The sequence below is a fragment of the Diabrotica virgifera genome, chromosome 2 (assembly GCF_917563875.1).
Source record: "Diabrotica virgifera virgifera chromosome 2, PGI_DIABVI_V3a".
Classification (NCBI taxonomy): Eukaryota; Metazoa; Arthropoda; class Insecta; order Coleoptera; family Chrysomelidae; genus Diabrotica; species Diabrotica virgifera.
The window spans coordinates 133547732-133570130 of NC_065444.1; the positions used below are offsets into that span (position 1 = coordinate 133547732).

General features: G+C 32.1%; 1 protein-coding gene across 3 annotated transcripts in view; it reads left to right on the top strand.

Moving 5' to 3' along the window:
* LOC114330071 (AP-1 complex subunit sigma-2) overlaps window positions 1-22399 on the top strand; it is a 72567-nt gene that overhangs the window by 14323 nt on the left and 35845 nt on the right. For 2 of the 3 annotated variants that reach the window (XM_028279379.2, XM_028279381.2), the window contains exon 4: window positions 7467-7604. In XM_028279379.2, coding sequence (XP_028135180.1) covers window positions 7467-7604 — 138 coding nt within the window. Of the gene's footprint in view, window positions 1-7466; window positions 7605-8469; window positions 8490-22399 lie in introns of all 3 variants that reach the window. The other variant, XM_028279382.2, reaches the window with a different exon arrangement.

Consider the following 22399-nt stretch of genomic DNA (forward strand, 5'->3'; position numbering starts at 1 on the left):
GGAATAGACATGAAAACCTATTATACATGTCTCTTAATCCGACAAACCTATTAGTAAGTTGTTGCAATATTATATCTAAATTTACATTTAAAATATTAACTTTAAAACTTTTTTGCTACAAGTTATTTTTTTGTCGCAGCTGAGCTCATCGTAAAATTTTTTTATGTTTTATCCGTTTATTTTTAAATTCCGGTGTAATATCTCACTGGTCTGCTATTCCTGCTGCTTCTGCTAAAGTTTCGGAAAACGAATGTCTCATTTCTCGAAGATTATCACGAGTTTTTTCAAAAAGTTGAAGGGCGACTGTTAACTCTCCGTTTCAGATTGCAAAAGTTTTGATGTTAGATTAATAAAGTATTTTAGATGTTGAATGGGTTGCATGTGAGAGTTCATTTTAAATGAAGTAAATCCGAAGTATCCGAATCATTTAGTGACTTGTAACCGTTGACCTGATGATGCTCTGCAACCTATAGAGAGTGAAACCGGTCGTCGGAAGTACACAATTAAATGATTGAGAGTACGTCTGTCTTTTACTTCATTCATTTAAAGTATTTTAGATTTATAGCCCGATCAAAGAACAATCTGACCCAAAAAAAAAATAAAAGAAGGATGAAAATTTGGGAATAGGTAGTTGAAATTGTCTATTATTATATAAGAAAAAGTTTACAATTCTACATCCCCTCCATTTTACAAAAATGGAGGGGATTTAACCCCCTCTCGAAGGTGAAAAATATACATTCAAAATAAGACCGGAATTGGATAAAATGACTAATTCTAAACAACTTTTGTTCTATAGAGTTTTTTCGCTAAATCAATACTTTTCGAGTTATTTGCGAGTGAATATGTTCATTTTTAACAAAAAAAAAACATGCCTTTGTACGGTTTTTCGGAGATAACTCAAAAACTAAGTATGTTATTGAAAAAAAAATATTCTTAGCAAAAATATAGCTTATAAAAAATTTAAAAATTAGAGTATGCACGAGGTCTGTAGACCCAATAGAAGCAGAGTTGTAGCTAATGGAAAGTAGGTTCTTCTTCATCAAATTCCAAATCGAATATTTCAATGTGAAATAGCACAAAAACGGAGCATTTTCAGGGAAAATTCATTTTAACTTTTTTAAAGTGTTTAAAAAAGGTTTATTTTTGTTTTTTTTTTTAACTTCTAATATTTAAAGTAAATGAGTTACGCTCAAAATGTTGTTGGTCCCTTTTATTTTTTGGTAAAAAAAATCGCGAAAATCACCCCTTAATTAGCATCACAAATAAATTTTATCATTACCACTTGACAAGTTACTTTGCTTATGTATTGTTTATATGATCTGTAAGTTTCATCGGTTCAAAGTGCTTATTTTTGAAAATCATCATCTTGGTGCTACAGCCCTTAGAGAGCCTCGACCTTTTTAAGCTTTCTACGCCATTTTGTTGTGTTCCTCGCTTGCATTTTCCAGTTGCCGACTCCGATCTTCTCGGCATCTTGTGTTACCACGTCCATCCACCTCAGCTTTGGTCTACCTCGTCTTCTCATTCCCACGGGTTGCGCTGTTAAAATCTTTTTTATCATGTTCGATTCAGGGGCCCGGGCTACATGTCCTGCCCACTGCAGGCGGTTTCGCTTAATTATAGTGATAATATCTTTTCCACCAAACGTATGCTTGTAGATATTCTGCAGTTCAAAGTTATATCTACGCCTCCATATTCCGTTCTCACAGACCGCTCCGAATATCTTACGTAGCACCTTTCTTTCAAAAATCGATAGAGCGGATTCATCTGTTTTAGTTAGCGTCCATGCCTCTGATCCATATGTGAGAACGGGGACTATCAATGTTCTATACAGCCTTATACGAGTTTTTTGAGACAGACGTTTGTTAGCTAAGTACTTTGATAGACTATGATAACACCTGTTTGCAGTTATTATTCGTCTTTTTATTTCCCCTGATGTGTTATTATTGGGGTTAACCGATGTCCCTAGATATATGAACTTTTGACCGCGTGGAAGTTTTGGTCATTGATGATTAGATCTGCGTCAACATTTCCAGCTCTTGTGTTTGTGTTAGTCGCCATGAATTTGGTTTTATTTCGATTTATATGTAACCCCATTCGTTCTGCTGCTGTTCTCTTGTTATAATGTCCACGTCGTCTGCATATGCTAGAATTTGGACAGATCTACTGAATATTGTTCCCCTACTATCTATATTAGCGTCTCTTACGACTTTTTCTGATGCTACATTAAAAAGTTGACACCCCAGCGCATCTCCCTGCCTTAACCCCCTATGTATTTCAAATGGGGTTGACGAGTCGTTTTGAATTTTTACTGCTGATATCATCGTCGCCATTGTCACTTTTATCATATATATGAGTTTTTTTGGAATTCCTAACTCATTCATAGCGTTGTAGAGACTTGGTCTTAAGACACTGTCATATGCAGCTTTAAAATCGACAAAAATATGGTACATATCTATGTTGCTTATTTTTGAAAAAGCTGTAGTTAAAATGGCTTGAACGAGTGACTAATCACGAGTTTAGGCAAATTTTGAACAGCCATAGCATAACCAATTTTTATCCAACAAGAAAACAAAAAATCAAAAATATTCAGAAAAGCAAAACGAACATTTTATCACTCTGAGATTTTTGGTATTACCAAAATTTTTGGTATTTTGGTATTTGGTATTAAGTTAACTCCATAAAAAGTTCCATTTTTTTCAAAATAAAAAAAATGTTTTTTTCAAAACTGAGCACTTTGAACCAATGAATCTTATACAGTCGGAAAAATGAAAGAATACCCATGAACGATCACATCAATCACTTATTTTATATTTGCTGTCTTTTTCTATAAATGACAAACGTTTGTCATAGAAAATGACAGCAAATACAAAATGTGATCGTTCATGGGTATTCTTTCATTTTTCCGACTGTAGATAATTTAAACAATACATACGTAAAGTAGCTTGTGAAGCGGTAACGAGCAAAAAATAAAAAAGACCAACAATATTTTGAGCGTAACTCACTTAATTTTAATGTTAGAAGTTTTTTTTAAAAACAAAAATAAACCTTTTTTTAAACACTTTAAAAAAGTTATAATGAATTTTCCCCGAAAAGAGCTCCATTTTTGGGTTATTTCAAAATGAAATATTCGATTTGGAATTTGACGAAGAAGAACCTACTTTTCATTAGCTACAACTCTGCTTCTACTGGGTCTACGAACCTCATGCATACACAATTTTTGCAATTTTTTATAAGCTATATTTTTGATAAAATATTTTTTTCGCTAAAATACTTACTTTTTGAGTTATCTGCGAAAAACCGTCCAAACACATGTTTTTTTTTGTTAAAAATGAACATATTCACTCGCAAATAACTCGAAAAGTATTAACTTAGTGAAAAAACTCTATAGAACAAAAGTTACTTAGAATTGGTCATTTTATGCAATTTCTGACTTTTTTTGAACGTATATTTTTTCACCCCACAGAAAATATTTTCTTTTATAATAATAGACAATTTCAACTACCTATTCACAAATTTTCATCCTTCCTTTATTTTTTTGGAGGTTTTCGTAAAATTTTGTGTTCCCTGATCGGGCTATTAATATAGTCGGAGAGATAGAAGCGGATTTTGTGCGTGATAAGTAATATGGAAAAACTATACGGGGATATGTTGAATTAGTTGTGTACATGACTTTCACCAACGGCCGGAAACCAGAGTTGGGGCCGAGGGTAGTTATAAGGGGTCAAAGTCGCGGATTTTATTATTTTTTTTATGACGCTAATGATCGAGATAGTGCACCAAAATTTGGGAATAAGTAGGTCATGACGTAACTAAGTAAAATCTCTAGAGGCGGAACGCTGCGTGGCCGACAAAGGGGTGGGGGTAGGGGTGAATATAAAAAATATAAAGGGTTTTTTGCGCTGTTCATGATTGATATAGTGGACCAAAATTTGGGAATAAGTAGATCATGACATTACTAAGTAAAATCCCCAGAGCCGGAAACCAGAGTTGGAGATGACGGTAGTTATAAGGGGTCAAAGTCGCCGTTTTTATTATTTTTTTTGTGACGCTCATGATCGAGAGGGTGCACCAAAATTTGGAAATAAGTAGGTCATGACGTAACTAAGTAAAATCTCCAGGGGTGGCACGCTGCGTGGCCGACAAAGGGGTGAGGCAAGGGGTGAATACAAAAAATATAAGGGGTTTTTTTGCGACGTTCGTGATTGAGAGAGTGCACCAAATTTTGGGAATAAGTAGACCATAACATAGCTAAGTAAAATCCTCAGAGCCGGAAACCAGAGTTTCCGGCTCTGAGGGTGATGGCTGATGAGGGTAGTTATAAGGTGTCAAAATCGCCATTTTTATTATTTTTTTTTGTGACGCTCATGATCGAGATAGTGCACCAAAATTTGGGAATAAGTAGGTCATGAGGTAACTAAGTACAATCTCCAGGGGTGGAACGCTGCGTGGCCGATAAAGGGGTGGGGGTAGGTGTGAATGTAAAAAATATAAGGGGTTTTTTTCGACGTGCTAGATTGAGATAGTGCACCAAAATTTGGGAATAAGTAGACCATGACTTAGCTAAGTAAAATCCATAGAGCCGGAAACCAGAGTTGGGATGAGGGTAGTTTTAAGGGGTCAAAGTCGCATTGTGTATTATTTTTTTTATGACCCGGCACAACATTTGTCCCCCACGCAGCGTTCCGCCCCTGTAGATTTTACTTAATAATATCGTGATCTACTTATTCCCAAATTTTGGTGCACTATCTCGATCACGAACGGCAAAAAAACCCCCATATATTTTTATACTCACCCCTGCCTACCGCCCCTTTTTACCCCAAGCAGCGTTCCGCCCCTGAAGATTTTACTTAGTTACGTCATAACCTACTTACTCCCAAATTTTGGTGCACTATCTCCATCATGAGCGCCACAAAAAAAAATAGTAAAAACCGCGAATTTTACCCCTTATAACTACCCTCGTCCGCCACTCTGGTTTCCGCTTCTGTGGATATTACTTAGTTATGTCATGGTCCACTTATTCCCAAATTTTGGTGCACTATCTCAATCACGAACGTCGCAAAAAACCCCTTACATTTTTTTATATTCACCCCTGCCCCACCCCTTTGTCGACCACGCAGCGTTCCACTCCTGGAGATTTTACTTAGTTACGTCATGACCTACTTATTCCCAAATTTTAGTGCACCCTCTCGATCATGAGCGTCACAAAAAAAATAATAGAAACGGCGACTTTGACCCCTTATAACTACCCTCATCTCCAACTCTGGTTTCCGGCTCTGGGGATTTCAATTATTTATGTAATGGTCTACTTATACCCAAATTTTGGTGCACTATCTCAATCACGAACGTCGCAAAAAACCCCTTATATTTTTTATATTCACCCCTACCCCCTCCCCTTTGTCGGCCACGCAGCGTTGAGCCCCTAGAGATTTTACTTAGGTACGTCATGACCTACTTATTTCCAAATTTTGGTGCACTATGTCGATCATGAGCGTCATAAAAAAAAATAATAAAATCCGCGACTTTGACCCCTTATAACTACCCTCGGCCCCAACTCTGGTTTCCGGCCGTTGGTGAAAGTCATGTACACAACTAATTCAACATATCCCCGTATAGTTTTTCCATATTACTTATCACGCACAAAATCCGCTCCCAGCTCTTAGACTAATAGCAATGTTGTAGTAAAGTAACGGCAAATTCAAAATTATTCATATGCTCTAATAATGCATTAGCTTCTAATTTTTCATCGTGATAGAAAGGACATTTTCGTTAAAGATTTCATTACTTGTCGACGCAAAGCCATAACAGCATCATGTCTGAATGACCACCGGGCTTCACATAACCTTTTAAAAGGTTATGTGAAGGTGTGAAGATAAAAAGATATAATCTCTTAATTATATCGTAAAAAACCAACTCCTGTACACCAGTAACGGCATCATTCAACACCAGGTTCAGATTATGGGATGCACAATGAACATAGGCAGCTGTTTTTTCAATGTCAGTTATGCTCCTTTGTACGCCTGAATATTACACCACTCGGGTCTAGGACGTTTCATCGCCGCCGTTTCGATGCCGCCAGTTCGATGCCGATGCCGGCCGATTCATCGCCAGTCAATTAATCGCTATCTGATATATTTTCGAATTTTCGACAGTTACAATTATTAGTTATTTTTAGTATTAATTAGGAATTCTAGGAAATGCGAGATATGACGGCGATGAAATGGACTGGCTATGAACCGGCGGCATCGAAACGTCCCATTCCGCACCACTCATAACGCTTGCCTCATCATATCCCTTTCCTCTGCAGTTGTGTATGGAAAGGTGCTTTGATTGTATAAATTAAAATTTTATTTACAAGACCTTCTGCACTTTGGTCTAATATGCGAATAAATCCCAAAAAAACTTTCAACAACTTCTGCTTTGGAAGGCAAATCATTTTCATCACAAGTTATTTTTACATACCGGAAAATAAATCTAAACTGATCGTGTTTTGAAATATCTTGAGTAGTATCAAGAATTATTGAATAAAAACAAGTTTTTTTAATTCAAATAATTAATTGGTTTTCAGTTTCTTGAGCCAGCAAATTTATAACGTCGTTTTGTATTTGGCGGCTCAAGTAATTTGTTTTAAGTTATTGTTTTAGGATCATAAGGATATTAGGATAATTAATTTCGCAATAACTATTGAAAAAATAAGTGTACAGCTTGTGAAGTTTTTGTCAAATGAGGGTTCGTTCAAATATGTAATGATGATCGTTTTCGAGTTATAAACAATTTAAAACTAAAGATGACGATTTTTAAGGTTCAAAAACATAAGTAAAAAATATCATTTTTGAAATTACGAAGTACCAAAATTTAAATTCACGCCTTATTCTATCAGTTCTTGATAAATATTTTATATTTATTTAATTTGGAAACATTGTTTTTAGTTGTTAATGCCGGTCTCCCCATAAGAAACCTTCCTCATTAACAATTTAAAAAATATGTTTTAGAATAAAACATGGCTAAAATTGTTATCGAGACCTGATAGAGGAAGCTTTGAACTTGAATTTAGGTACTTGATGATTACAAAAATGATATTTTTTAATTAACTTTTTGAGCCTTGAAAATTTCGAGCCTTTCGTTCTTTTTTCAGTTTTAAATTGTTTATAACTCTAAAACGATCAATTTTAGAGAAAAATTACGAAAGACTTTTTTTGTTTAGAATGATCCAAAAAATCTGAAATAATATTTGCCCGGGTCGAATTTTTTTTTAAATTAAAAAAAAGTATTTTTTTAATTATTAATTAATTATAGTTAGAACAAAAATATATTGTGTACCCCTTGTTTTTTGTAATTGTTAACATGCTAAATTACTACTCAATAATTTTTATCCGATAAACAGCTAGATGAAGTTCGACCTTATTTCGAATCCTCTACTATATATAATAAAATGGGTGTTTATACATACTCTTTCCCATTTCTAGGTTTGTGAGTTAGACATAATCTTCAACTTTGAGAAAGCCTACTTTATATTGGATGAGTTGATGTTGGGGGGTGAAGTTCAGGAGACAAGTAAAAAGAATGTTTTAAAAGCCATTGCTGCCCAGGATCTATTACAAGAGGTTAGTCATGGGAATATTGAATTATAATTTAACCATACTAAAACTAATATCATTAACAAACAGCTAATCTTGCAATTGGTATTAAACCTACATAAACCTTTAACTTTATCATCAAACATATATGTGCGTCTGTGCAGCCATATTGGAAACACTGACCTACACTCTAATTGTCACTCTTAGGTACATTTGGACACCATATGGCTAACATTGCAATGTTCAGAATAGCTTTTAGCCATTATGGACGGCATTTTATTCTCATTCGGCAGCGTAGGTTACTATCATTTGGGTCATGACGCAAATGGGCCTTGATGAGAATTTAAAATAAATTAAAAAGTATTGAAGCTTCTAGAAAATACAATATTATAGTTATTTAGTGCAAAAATAAGTTTTTTTGCCGTGGGCACATTTAAAGTGGCATTTCTTGATACTAGTATTAATAGTAAGTATTATAATTTTAATAATTTTCTCACTTTTAAGACTCATCTGTATAAAATATCACAGTCATTATCTTTATAGATTTCTAGAAAACAATGTTTATGATCAGTAAAACATTCGGTATGTATGAACATATTTTACACAAATTTTATGTAGCATACAATAATTCAATATTTTCCTATAAATAAAAATGGACAAGAAGAATTGGCTGTAAAATTACAATAAAATACGAAATTTATTATACTAAATTATGTAATATATTTATATAATTTACATATTTGCCTTATATTTTGCCAATATATTTTTTGCAGGTATTAGCTGTTTGTCTTTTGATTTTATAATTGAAAAATGTTGCACATGTCAGTGTACTTCCTCATTCTATTGCTTCTTGAAATGTATGTTTTATCCTTTCCATTTTGTGCACACACAGGATCTAAACGACAGTTAAGAGTTCGTTTCTCTTATATTGGTTATGTTAAGTACTACTTGCATAAATTATCCTATTAGTTACTGTAGGCAATGTTTCTTGCCATGTTTTTAAAGAGCTTCAGCTAATAATGTCACCTGCTAATAAAGAAATTTAAAACATGTAAACACTAAAAATACAAAATTTACCATTCAATCATTCATAATCATAACAAATTCATAATAAATTCATTTAATTTTTCTACTGTTTCGTAGAAATCCAAAAAATAAGGCAACTGTCTTAATTTATTTTTTCCTTCTTTCTCCCCTTCCTTTTACCCTATGAGGGTGTGGGATTTATTTTTCTTACTGTATAATAATATACTATTGCAGGTGCTTAACACTGGATTTGTGTCGAGTCTTTTTTTACTGATTAATAATGTTTTAATTGATTGAATTCTCGAAGAAAATTCAATCAATTTATTACTGAAATAATTTAAGTCAGTTATCATCATAGGGTGATTCAAAACAGGATATAATATAAGGTAAAAAAAAGTATACATAGTTTATATATCTAATATCAACAAGTTTGTAATCATTCAGGCTCATAATATATCTTTATTTTGTTAAACTTCTTTGATAACGTCTTTAATGACTTATTCAGTTGTCATTGTATGTATGTCATTTAGTAGTAGTTTTCTTTACTTTTCTGAAAAAGTTTTTGTTTTTTTTTAAATTCACTATTCTAAATGTTGGTATCCGATCTATAAACTGATTATTTTATTCTTGTGTATTAACTACGTTCGAATAATGAGTGCATAAGATTTTTATTTTTATTTAATTTGTTTAATATTAAACCATTGATTCAAAGCAACAAATGCGTAAAATTATTACATTATTCAGTTTTCTATTTTCTATAGCAGTGACATTATTTATTGTTCGTTACTTGTTCTGAATGATCGCGTTGTTATGTTTAATTTTGCAAGTAATATTTTTAAGATTTGGGAAAATATATTTATAAAATTTGCATGTTATTTGATCTGCTTAAAATTGCTTGATATAGCATGAAATGCATGAAGCATAATCATGTAGTAAAGTTTTACTTTAATTAACTTAATATAAGCATCTTATATCTGAGATTGTTTCAAGATTAAATTTATATTTATTTTTTTTAACTCTTCAATGTTGACTAAAAAATTTTTGCAACGTTACCTTTTTTTTCGTTTTGTACTAAAATACGTTAAACTCATAAATAAAATAAAATATAATATTACGACATTTACCATGTCAAAATATTCTGGTATTGTAACGTGTCAAAAATTCGCTTGTTAAATTTCCGTGTACATATTTTATTAAATTTTATAAAATCACCTGGTACATCAATTTTAATTTCTGTAAATATTTTCTCAGGAAATGATTTTATTTAGATCACCTTATCTATTTTGACTAATTGTTAGGTTCATCTGTATTTACCCGTAATAAACCTTTTAAAAAAATTACCGCTCAGGTGATATAATGTAATTCCAGCGGTTGACATTTATTGCTAAAGTCGGTGGTTTTTGTTTGCAAACATAGTAGGTAACTAACCTCAAACAAGCGCCAAAAGATGTGCCGTTAGATGAAGTTCATTTCGATGATGCACAAAGTAAATTTATCTCCCGATTTAAATAATTTTCTATAAAATGGGCTGCGTTTTCTGTTCTATTAACTTTTTCCCGTTTGAAATTGAGTTGTTAAAATCCGTGTTAGCCCTACGGAACAAGTTGCACCATTTGTGCCACCTCTCTTAGTTAAATTACCCAATCTTAATATGGTAAGTGAAATGCATTTATTTCTTAATATGTCCTCTTTATTTTTTTTTCGTCTCTCCGTGGATCCGTATCTCATTGTTACTGCATTATAGGGTTTAAGATTTGACTGGTACAACAAGCAAATTTCTTCTCAAATTGAGGTCTATAGAATCAAAACCTGATAAATCCATTTTATGAAAATTTTTCATGAGACTAAAAAAACATTAAAAATGTAAATTTCCCAAAAAGTATTCGGCATTTCTTAATCAAAGTGCCATCAATAAATGTCAAACAATGGCGGAATTGAGCCCAAAACTTATGCCTGTAGATTAATAGATACTTGAACTTTGAAACTGTGTAAAAAAGGGAAAACGAAACATTTAAGATTTAGCAGGTTTTGATTCTGATAGGCCCAATTAAGGGCCGTACTCCTCGCTACCAAAGCAAAATACCGTGGAATCCAGCCTATATAATAAGGAATGTGACAGTACAAAAGGTCAACACTTGTTGACAGCTCTATCTAATTCATTGTGAGTACTTCTTCTGTCTATGTTATTTCAAAGTTAGAAAGTTATAAATATAACAAGAGACTAATTATAGTTACGTAACGACTAAATATAAATTACTTAATTCAGATTAAATATATAATATTCTCATGCAGTCCACAACTTAACCCTGTTTAATCAAATGTGGATTAATTTGACAATATTTTTTTGTTCGTGTTGCATATTTAAATTTAATAGCATGTTTTTTTTATTTTCCAACACAGTTAATCAATTACAGAGAGGACTTAGTAGAGAGTTAGTCAAGGAGTTTAGTAAGACAGTTCTCATGTTTTTTATAATAATAGCTATCAATAGTGGATTTGGTATTTATTGACTTTTTTGAATATTTTACCTGAAGATTTTCTTTGCCTATTTTTTGATATTTGTGATTTTGATATTTTTTAATATAGTTTTATATAGTAAATTGTACCATCTTTTATTTTAATGAAATTTTTGCATTTTTTCTCTTTGTTTTGTGAATATCCCATGTCCGTTTTTTTTTATTCAAAAATTTCAAAACAGTAACACCCTTTCTTTTTTTTTTGAGAGCTGTTCTGTTCCTTATTTCCATTTTTTGTTGTTTATTATACGTATATTATATAATCGAGAAAAATATGAATTTAATAGTTATCGTACCAGTCTCAGATATATTGAACCATTAACTTTTTATATTTAACTCGAATTTATTATTTTATATACAATACGATGTATTAATGTAACCAATGCTTGTTAATGTTGCTTTCATTTCTGCTCCAACACAAATTAAGGGGCTACCCTAGTGTAAAGGTACGAAGTTCATATGCTTTTTTTGGAAATTTCTAAAATAAAAAGTACTGTACCAATTGTTTTGAAAATTTGCATGAGCATTTGTTATAAAAAGAAGTACATGTAAAACAATTTTCATAAAAAAATATTGAAAATTAAACGATTTAAAACATAGCTCCACTGCTGCAGTGATTGGGACTAATAGAGATCCTGAAACATAAAATTTCAAAGTGCTTATTGAAATATAAGTTATTTCCTATACCATCAACGGTACACGACAATTAGACCGAAATGGTACATAAATTAAAAAATATTGCAGTAAATTATGCTAAGATTTTGTATATCTGTCTTTTTGTTTATTGTATTTTTTTTGTACTATTTTATATATAGACTGTGTAAATTGTTACTCTGTACAGTCTGATATCAAAACATTTTCATCCGTTAAACAATTTAGTGAAGGTAAAAATAAATTAAGGGTAGAGTGACGTTAACACCATTTTAACTGTTTATAATAACCATCCAAATAACATTTAGTTGTAATTACATTAGTCTTATCCCTTTTACTGCGACAAGTAAAAAGAACTGCTTTTCGGTCTTCTGCTGTTCGGTCTAGTGAGGTTTCGGTAGAGTGCTTTTCGGTCTAATGAGTTCGGTCTACTGCTTTCGGTCTAATGATTTCGGTCTCTTTACAGTAAACCACCATCAACTAGGATTTTTGAAAAATATTAATATTTGGCAAAATGACGAAGTGTTGAATTTTTTTTAAATTAGCTAGAACATTCTCAGTTTCAAAACCGCCAAATTGACATTTTTTATCCGATCAAAAAACTCCTAGTGGGTATAGAAAATAACTTATATTTCAATAATAACTTTGAAAATTTAAGTTTCAGGATCTCTATTAGTCCCAATCACTGCAGCAGGGGAGCTATGTTTTTTTTCGCGGTGCTAGCAGATAGCGCATAAATCGTTTAACTTTCAATATTTTTTATGAACATTTTTTTAAATGTACTTCATTTTATAGTAAATTCTTATGCAAATTTTCAAGACAATTGGTGCAGTACTTTTCATTTTAGAAATTCCCAAAAAAGTATATGAATTTCGTAATTTTACACTAGGATAGCCCCTTAATTTAGTTATTAGTGATTGTACAGTATTTTCTGTAAAATTTCTGTTTTTATTATATTTTCATGATCTAGTCATTGTTACAAATGCCAAACTTGAAAAAAAAATGGAGGACTAATATGAACTGTTGTTTGTATATGATACAAATTAGATATATTAGTTAACTTGGTACCAATAAATCCGTTTATTTTTTTTTGTAATGATCGTTTATAAGAAATTATTGATATATAGTTTAATATTATTAACATGAAGGACATTAATGTTATATTTATTTCTTTGAACATGCATTACTACAGTTGTAATGGATTAATGGTATCAAATACGTTTATTTTTATGATGTGCAGTGTAGAGAAAAGCGTCAAATCAGTATATTAGCATTTATTTTGATTTATATTACCTACCCTGTCGTAGCATACTGTTATTTATTTGATCCTTAATCAATAAATTATGTTCCTCCTGTAAGTTATAAAGTTAGTAATGTTTTTAATAAAGATAGCCCTCTTCTATTTTGTATAGAACTAATTATTTCTTGTATAAGTGTAGATCTAACTCGGTTTTACCCAATTCGGAAGTCTCCTGTATTACTCCATATGATATTCAAAATCTAACGGTAATTTTTAGTACTCTAGGTATTGGCTTTGCCTAAATTTACTTATTCATATGATTACGGGTTGAACTACGAGTAGGAAATGTAACTTTGACATGCTGAAACTAATTTATTCTATGCACTGTGATGCTCCACCACCATTCCTTCGTCCTGATATTTCTGCGATAACGTTTATCTTCATAAATTTTGAATGTGGTTCCAAGAAAATAAATATTTATTGTATTGTATAGTGAAATATTTCGTATCATAATAGTCCTCCTGTATGAACTGAGCAAAATCTGTGTATAGTCCAATATAAAGACTGCTATCAATATATACATCATACAGTTTTACCAAGAATTATGTATAGTTTTTCTTTGTGGGTATTCTCTTGCAATATGCTTTAAATTCTGGCATTATGTAATTAACTAATAAATGTATAATTTTTTTCATAAAAGCCCAATATTAATTCATTCTCAAAATCAAGGATTAGAAGTCACATTCATATTTTATAATTTTCCTTGTCTTTAACCCAGATATGCCTAAAACTTACCTTAAAATATTTTTTAATATTTTTCTTCAAAGGGCCTAGCCGGATAAGATGGTGAAAAGTGCCCCCAGCTCGATTTAAATTCCATATAGGCCAATTTTTAGCACATATAGAGGAACTCACTTTCTGAAATTTTTAGCCCCCTAGGTGGTCACGTGACCCCCCTAGAGCCTAATTAGGCTTTTTATGTTTTTATTTTTTATCTCAGGCGTATCAAGAGCTAGCCAAAAACTTTATTAAAAAAAGTTGTAAGTTCCAAAAAGATCTATAAGAAAAAATTTTTTTTAAATTTTTTGGCGGGAAATTCGAATTTTTAGAACAATTTTAAACTTTTAAATGACTCTGAAAAAAAAACTAAGACACTCGTTTTTACGAAAATTAATTATAATGTGTATTTTTGCACAATCTTTCACCCTGAATTTTTTCAGACTTTTAAAATTGGTGAAACGTACCTTTATAAATAAAAAACCGCATTTTTTCAGTTTATTTTTCGTATTTTGAAACAATTTTATACATATTTTTCAAAAAAGGTAACACTGTCACTAGAATAGGTAAAAAACTGAAAAATAATTGGGGTTTGCTTAATAAAAATTTTTTGTAAAGCCATCCATTTTCAAAATACATGGCGTTGAAGAAAACAAAATTTTACACATTTTTTACGATTTTGCTGAAACTACTGGCAACATTGTAATAAAACTTGGCGGGATTTAAGAGCTGGTTATTGTGCATATTTTGACATACAATTAATGATTTGATATTCATCATTGGCTCGCATAGGTGTAATGGTCTGAACTTTTTAAAGAATAAAGATAGTACGCCACTGACATATTTCAAATTAACAATCGTTTTTCAATTTCTCATTCAATTTGTGACAAAAAATGTATCTTCTTATTTTTTCATACGACGCGCCATTTTTATTCAAAAAATAAAAGATCTTAACCCTTACAAAGTATTCGAACTTCTAGTAGTTTCTACATCTACATACATAATAAACTAATACATCCATTATCAAAATTAATTCGAATACTTTGGAAGCGTTAAGATATTTTATTTTTTGCAGCAAAACAGCGCGTCGTATGAAAAAATGAGAAGATAGATTTTTATTGCAAATTGAACGAGGAATTCAAAAATGATTGTTAATTTGAAATATGTCAGTGGCGTACTATCTTTTTTTCTTTGAAAAGTTCAGACCATTACCCCTATGCGCGCCAATGATGAATATTAAATCCTTAGTTGTATGTCAAAACATGCACAATAACTACCTCTTAAAACTCGCCAAGTTTTATTACAATGTTGCCAGTCGTTTCGGCAAAATCGTAAAAAATATGTAAAATTTCGTTTTCTTCAACGCCCTGTATCTTGAAAATGGATGGCGTTACAAAAAATTTTTATGAAGCAAATCCCAATTATTTTTCAGTTTTTTACCTATTCTAGTGACGGTGTTAAGTTTTTTGAAAAATATGTATAAAATTGTATCAAAAAAACGAAAAAAAAAACCGAAAAAATGCGGTTTTTTATTTTTAAAGGTACGTTTCACCAATTTTAAAAATCTGAAAAAATTCAGGGTGAAAGATTGTGCAAAAATACACATTATAATTAATTTTCGTAAAAACGAGTGTCTTAGTTTTTTTTTCAGATTTATTTAAAAGTTTAAAATTGTTCTAAAAATTCGAATTTCCCGCCAAAAAAATAAAAAAAAATTTTTTCATATAGATCTTTTTAAAACTTACAACTTTTTTAAATAAAGTTTTTGGCTAGCTCTTAATGCGGCTGAGATAAAAAATAAAAACATAAAAAGCCTAATTAGGCTCTAGGGGGGTCACGTGACCACCTAGGGGGCTAAAAATTTCAGAAAGTGAGTTCCTCTATATATGCTAAAAAGTGGCCTATATGGAATTTAGATTGGGTTGGGGGCACTTTTCACCATCTTACCCGGCTAGGCCCTTTACGTGTTATGTAAGGTAACAAAAACATATTTGTCGTTAAAACAAAATATTTATGTGAAATAAGTAAAAAAAAATGCTGTACAAAATATGGTACACCAGGCATATAACTTATTATTAGGTTTGGGTATAGTATAAAACAAAACATTTGAAATTTAAGCATACGTTTCATTTTGAACACCTTATTTATGAAATATTATGGCACAAATCATACTATCGAGTTCTTTTTTCCCGTGGAATCACCAAAAATGGACTAGTCGATCATAGCCAATTTAGACGTTTTCATTGGCAGATGGACGACCTAATCTAAATTAGCGTCTTCTAAATTATAACTGATCCAATTTTGTAAGTAAGTGCATCTGTCACAGCTTTAAGTCGATTTCTAGGATCCCTTTCACGTTGCCAAAACATTCTCCTCCAAGGAATGTTGACATAACCACTCAATAGTAGAGTTCCCAGAGAAACTTTGACCTCTACTTCCGAACTTCTTGTTGGCGATCCTTATGTGAATCATATCGATTAGTTGCTGACGGTATAAGCTTTAGTATAAGCTACTTATCAACGAAAAGTGAAAAACATTCAGCGGAACGCTTAGAATCATATTTTGGAAGTTCCTTTTTCACCAATACATTGACCTTCTCTCGGCATGTTTTCTTTTGCTTAGTGATATGTATTTTTTTCTGATCCTTTACCTGTCCATTTATCTCTCAGCTCTGTGAATGGAATGTTTTACTGAGAATCGGGTAACAGTATGCCTTCGTCATTATTTTGCACATATATTTGAGAACAAGGTTGTAATTGCGAGCCAGGTAAATTATCCATTGCCTTTATATCTCTATCATCAGTCTTCGTCTGTTAGGACATCACATGCATTTACTGGAGACTCCAAAGCAATACTGTCTACAACTGCTACTAAATTTTCATGATTCTCCAACATACCAAGCGCATCCTCCAGTGAAAAGCTCCTAATAATAAATAGTATGGTATTTTCCTGGCGTACAATATTTTGTACACTAAAATGAAATAGCCCAACGCATATTGTAGAATAAAAAAATCAATTTTTAAATCTAAATAGAAATATACAGTGAGCACGTAAAGGTTGGAATAAATTCATTTTCTTGAGAATGGACGATTTTTGAAAAAAAAAACCCAAAACAGGTCAATTTTTATTTTTAAATTACGATTTTTGGCATATTTAACATACTAGTGACGTTACCCATCTGGGCGTGATGGCGTCATCGATGATTTTTTTAATAGGGGTCGTGTAATAGCTCATTTGAAAGGTAATTCAATTCTTTATTCAGTAATATAAACATTAACATAATTATTTATACAGGGTGTCCAAAAAAATTTTTTTGAATTAAATTTATTGACATAAAAAGAAGAATGTGTGTAATTTATTTAATTCAAAATACATTTTACTGCTATCAGAAAACAGGAAAAAATGTTTATTTGGCAAATAAATATTGTTTTTTGCTTAAATTCAATATTAAAGCAGCCACCCACCAGCCTCGTAACAATTTGAACATTTAATTTAAGCGAAAAGCAAAGATTATTTTTCAAATAAACATGTTTTCTGTTTTCTGAGAGTAGTAAAATGTGTTTTGAATTAAATAAATTAGATACATTCTTCTTTTTATGTCAATAAACTTAATCCAAAAAATTTTTTTGGGCACCCTGCATAAATAATTATGTTAATGTTTATATTATTGAATAGAGAATTGAATTACCTTTCAAATGAGCCATCACACGACCCCTATTCTCATTTAAAAAAAATTATCGATGACGTCATCACGCCCAGATGGGTGACGTCACTAGTATGATATATATGCCAAAAAGTCGTAATATAAAAATAAAAATTGACTTGCTTCGGGATTTTTTTCCAAAATCGTCTATTCTCGAGAAAATGAATTTATTCCAACCTTTACGTGCTCACTGTATACGTGTTCTCTACCGGTATGTACAAAAATATACATATATATTTTCTGCATAAATATAACAAATATTTAATGAGACTAAGTTTTCACTCTAATGGCATATAAAACAACATAATGCTATTCTACACCCCACCAGAATGAAAACAATGGGAACCTTCTCTGGTTACACCTCCGAGGCTTCTACAATATGCAAGCCATACGGATGCTGAGACTAAGGAAGATGAGGGAATTCTACAATTTACAATTCACGTCCCATCTGCTCAGCGCGGTAAAGTTCCAACGAGAATGGTTCCCTTCGTACTCCAATCAGAGTAAATTCATTTTTGATTTACATTTACTCTGATTGGAGTACGAAGGGAACCATTCTCGTTGGAACTTTACCGCGCTGAGCAGATGGGACGTGAATTGTAAATTGTAGAATTCCCTCATCTTCCTTAGTCTCAGCATCCGTATGGCTTGCATATTGTAGAAGCCTCGGAGGTGTAACCAGAGAAGGTTCCCATTGTTTTCATTCTGGTGGGGTGTAGAATAGCATTATGTTGTTTTATATGCCATTAGAGTGAAAACTTAGTCTTGTTGTAGCAGTTGCCGCTAGGGCATCTATGCCATTTCGTTCGTTGCAATCCGGGACTGCACGTTGGGGTTTTGTTTTGGTTGGATCAGGGAGAGCAACATATGTGCCTCCTGATGAGAGACTAATAAGTTTCGAAACTGGTAGAGGTGCTTGATGCACTCTCTGATTGGACTAGAATATGGTTCGGCTGTATTTTTGTTTTGCAACGAAATTGAAAATGGTTATTCATTTTTAAATGTTTAATGATTTAGCAAATCGTTTTCCAAATTCAGCCGAATTATAAAACTTATAATCTTTATCACAAAATTATCGCCAGATATCACAAAGTGGGCAATTCACAACTACACGTTATGGTTGGTTAAGACTTACTGAAAGTATTTAAGCTGTTACCAAGACAAAGAATGTGCATATATGTACAAGTCAAAACATGTTTATGGTGTACAATTTATTGTACGTCAGGCACATCTGGGTTAAATAAAATATCTCATTGATTTGTAATTCTGGCTAATTTTTTGATACTTTCCTCCATGGATTTCATTGTGATTTGATGCAATCTAATTTCCAACTTATATTCTGATTTCTTGCTACAATTGAATACCTTTATAGAATTTCTTGTTATTTCGTTTACAAGTAAAATAATATTTTTAGTTTCAAGTTCAGATGAGTCCATTGACTCCTTTGACATATAATTACTCCCTATTCTTAACATAAAACAAATAAAATATACTCACGGACAAAAATATTGCATATGCATGTGGAATGAAATTTTTTGTGCTGTTATCCTTAGCCCCACTTTATCATAGAAATAGGATTTATTTTCCGAATGCGATGTTTTAAAGCATCATATAAATGCTATAATCGGATTTAAATCTGATCTGGGCTTTATGCTGGCCAGTATAATTTTTAAATTGAATATCATCAAGGTAAGTCTTCACTATGCTAGCGACATGAAAACGTGCATTAATATTAATATATCATATCCAATATGGCTGTCAAATGGCAAAACATGATGTTAAATGTTTTCAATGTACATATTAGTTGGCATTCGCCTAATCACCTCCACGTGTTCAGTATGTCCTTTCAAAGCAATACCGCTCCGTAGCACTATGCCGCCACCACCAAAACTAAGAGCAAGGACACACCAGGCGGCGCGCGTCGAATCGACGTCGAGGCAGTTTAAAACACATGGCGCGGTGTAACAGCGGCAGCTACGCTACGATTTAAAGTATTTGTATTTCGTTGTTGCCAAATTTAGTCGCGTGTTGGCTGCTGTACGATACGATGTCTGAAAGTTATGACGATTTGTCTTTTGTAATAAATGCAAGTTTATTTTATCTTAGATTAAAGAAAAAAGAAACGCAGATATTGGATACATCCCATCATAAAGGAACGCTATTATAAGGGATTTTTTTACAGAATTAAATTAATATAATAAAGGCCCAGAGAAGTTTTTTAATTTTACAAGAATGTCTAAAAAATCTTTTTAGGAGTTATTAGTAAGTACTAAAGAGCCATTTTCAAGAAATACACCGTTATGAGGGAAAGCATATCACCTAAGAAAAACTATTTATAACGCTAAGAGGCTGTCCATTCTATGGTACACCAGTGAGCAAATACAGGTGTTAAATTGATGGCCCTCTATTATACCCCATTTAGTGGGAAATAGTGATGTCTCACAAATTAATATTAACAAAAAAATTATTCAAATTAAAGCCAAAGTACGTATCGAGAAAGACGAAAACCAGAATATACGAAACCGTAATAAGAGCAACAGTCACCTACGGATGTGAGACATGGGTGCTAAATAAAACAGAAGAAGAAATGATAGAGAGTTGAGAACGGAACATACTGAGCGCTATTTTCAGGGAAAAAAATACAGATACAGAAGACGGCTGTCATAGAAGCACCAATCAAGAATTAAGGATGCTTTACAAGGAACCAAGTATAACAAGAACAAGATACACAGTCATAACGAATCAGGTGGGCAGGTCATGTTTAGGGGATGGATAAGGAAAGAATGCCAAATATGGTACTGCTAAGAAGACCAGTTGGGACTAGGAGACGAGGTAGACCAAGAAAAATACTGCAAGAAAGGTTCAGGAATATAATAGTATCGATGGAAATTACACACTGGAAAGATAAGGCGAAAAATAGGATATTTTGGAGATAGGTGGAGAACCATAGTTCAGCAAATTTTTACATACCTAGACATCAAATAAAATTATATATAAGTTATTAGTATAAACTGTATTATGTAAAATTGTAAATACAAGGCCTGTAGAGCATAACAAATAAAATAATAAATAAGGTAAGATAACTGTTTATTATCTTTATTTTTATGGAGTGAATAATTTTATTTTTATTAAAGTCAATCCTTCTGACAAATAACTCAAGTCAAGTCAAACTGGTCAATGGTTACAGATTTGAAAATTCTGTTTAAATATTTGTGAAATTAGTTTCAAAGAGTTTGAAAAATAAATTATTTAGTAGATTACTTTTTTCCAGATAGAAATGTACCTAATTAAGTTGCCTTTTAAGCTATAAGATAAAAAAAAATTAAAAATACAATGAGTCCCATATAAAAATAATTTGATATGGGAGTAAAAATTCAAGTCAAAATATAGTTCAATTCTGTAATTCCCATCATTAAACAAGCTTTGGCAACACTCACAACAAAATTCGCTAGAAAACAGCTCAAACGTCTGTGTTGTACCACGATACACGCATTTATGATATGCCGTCGAAGTCGTAAAACCGCTTGGGCGACATATGGTTTCTAGGATGGGTCGCGGGAACGCCGCTGCAACGAAAATTTTAAGAGCGCCTGGTGTGTGTCACCGCATCAAAGTATAGTAAGGAATGCGTCGCTTTCGACATCTCAGCGGGGGTTCAGTCGACGTACGCCACCCCGTCTATGTTAGCGCTAACGCTCTGTATGAGGTTACAACTGGTTACAACTGACATACTGTTCGACAACTCTTCTGTAGACGAAGTTTTCTAAATCTTGCTTCCATATGATGAACGCTATGCCAGATGTAACCTCATACAGTGTTAATTTTGGTGGTGGCGGCATAGTGCTCTGGAGTGGTATTTATTGGAAAGGTGATACCGAACTTGTGGAGGTGATTGGGTGGATGACAGCTGATATGTACATTAAAAACATTTTAGAAGATCATGTTTTGCCATTTGCCAGCCATATTGGATAACAAATTCGTGTTAATGCACCATGACTCAGGTCTTCATCTCGGTAGAATAGTGAATACTTACCTTGATGAGATTCAATCTAAAAATTTTATTGGCCACCATAAAGCCCATATCAAATTTAAATCCGATTATACCATTTATATGATACTTAAAAACATCACATTCGGAAGAGAAATCCTATTCCTATGACACTAGGGGCATCACAAAAATTTTTATTTCACACGTTACTTTCAAAATATGCAATATTTTTGTCTGTGAGTGTATATTTGGGATATACCCTTAGTACTACAAATAAATAGTACATAAACCCATATTCTAGTCATGATTACAGTCAAGTAATTTGATGGTCATCTTTCTGATCTTCTTTTGCATATTATTTTGGTTATCTTTGCACTGACTGAATAAAGAAATCGTAGCCGTTCGTTCTGCCACCAACTTAAAGCATATTGCAACTTGAATGAACCAAATTAAATTACTATTAAAATAATGATTTACTTAAACAATTAGCAGATATATCGTTTGCCCAATCTAATTTAATAAATTATAACAAAGTGTTAATATATTATCAGTATTTGCTTCTCTTAATAGAATGTACTAGTTATAGTTGTAATGTAAATTAAATATTAATAAATGCTGTTGTTTTTAATCATTCTTTTACTTGAATAGCTACCTAAAATCTAAAATGTTTTATATATAGTTGACGTAAAAATGACATAAAACTTTCAAATCAGCTTTATATACATTATATCCTTTAAAGTTCATTGGATAGTCAGAGCATTTAGCCTAGGTCGCAACATAGGGGGTCCCGTGGGAAATTTTAGCTCGCCGTGGTTTGATGGAATTGTTATTAACAAATTATGGTAAAATTAGGTATTTTTCACGAATTATTAGAAGCCCTGTAAATAAATTGATAGTGTTAATTTCTTCTCTGGTGTATTT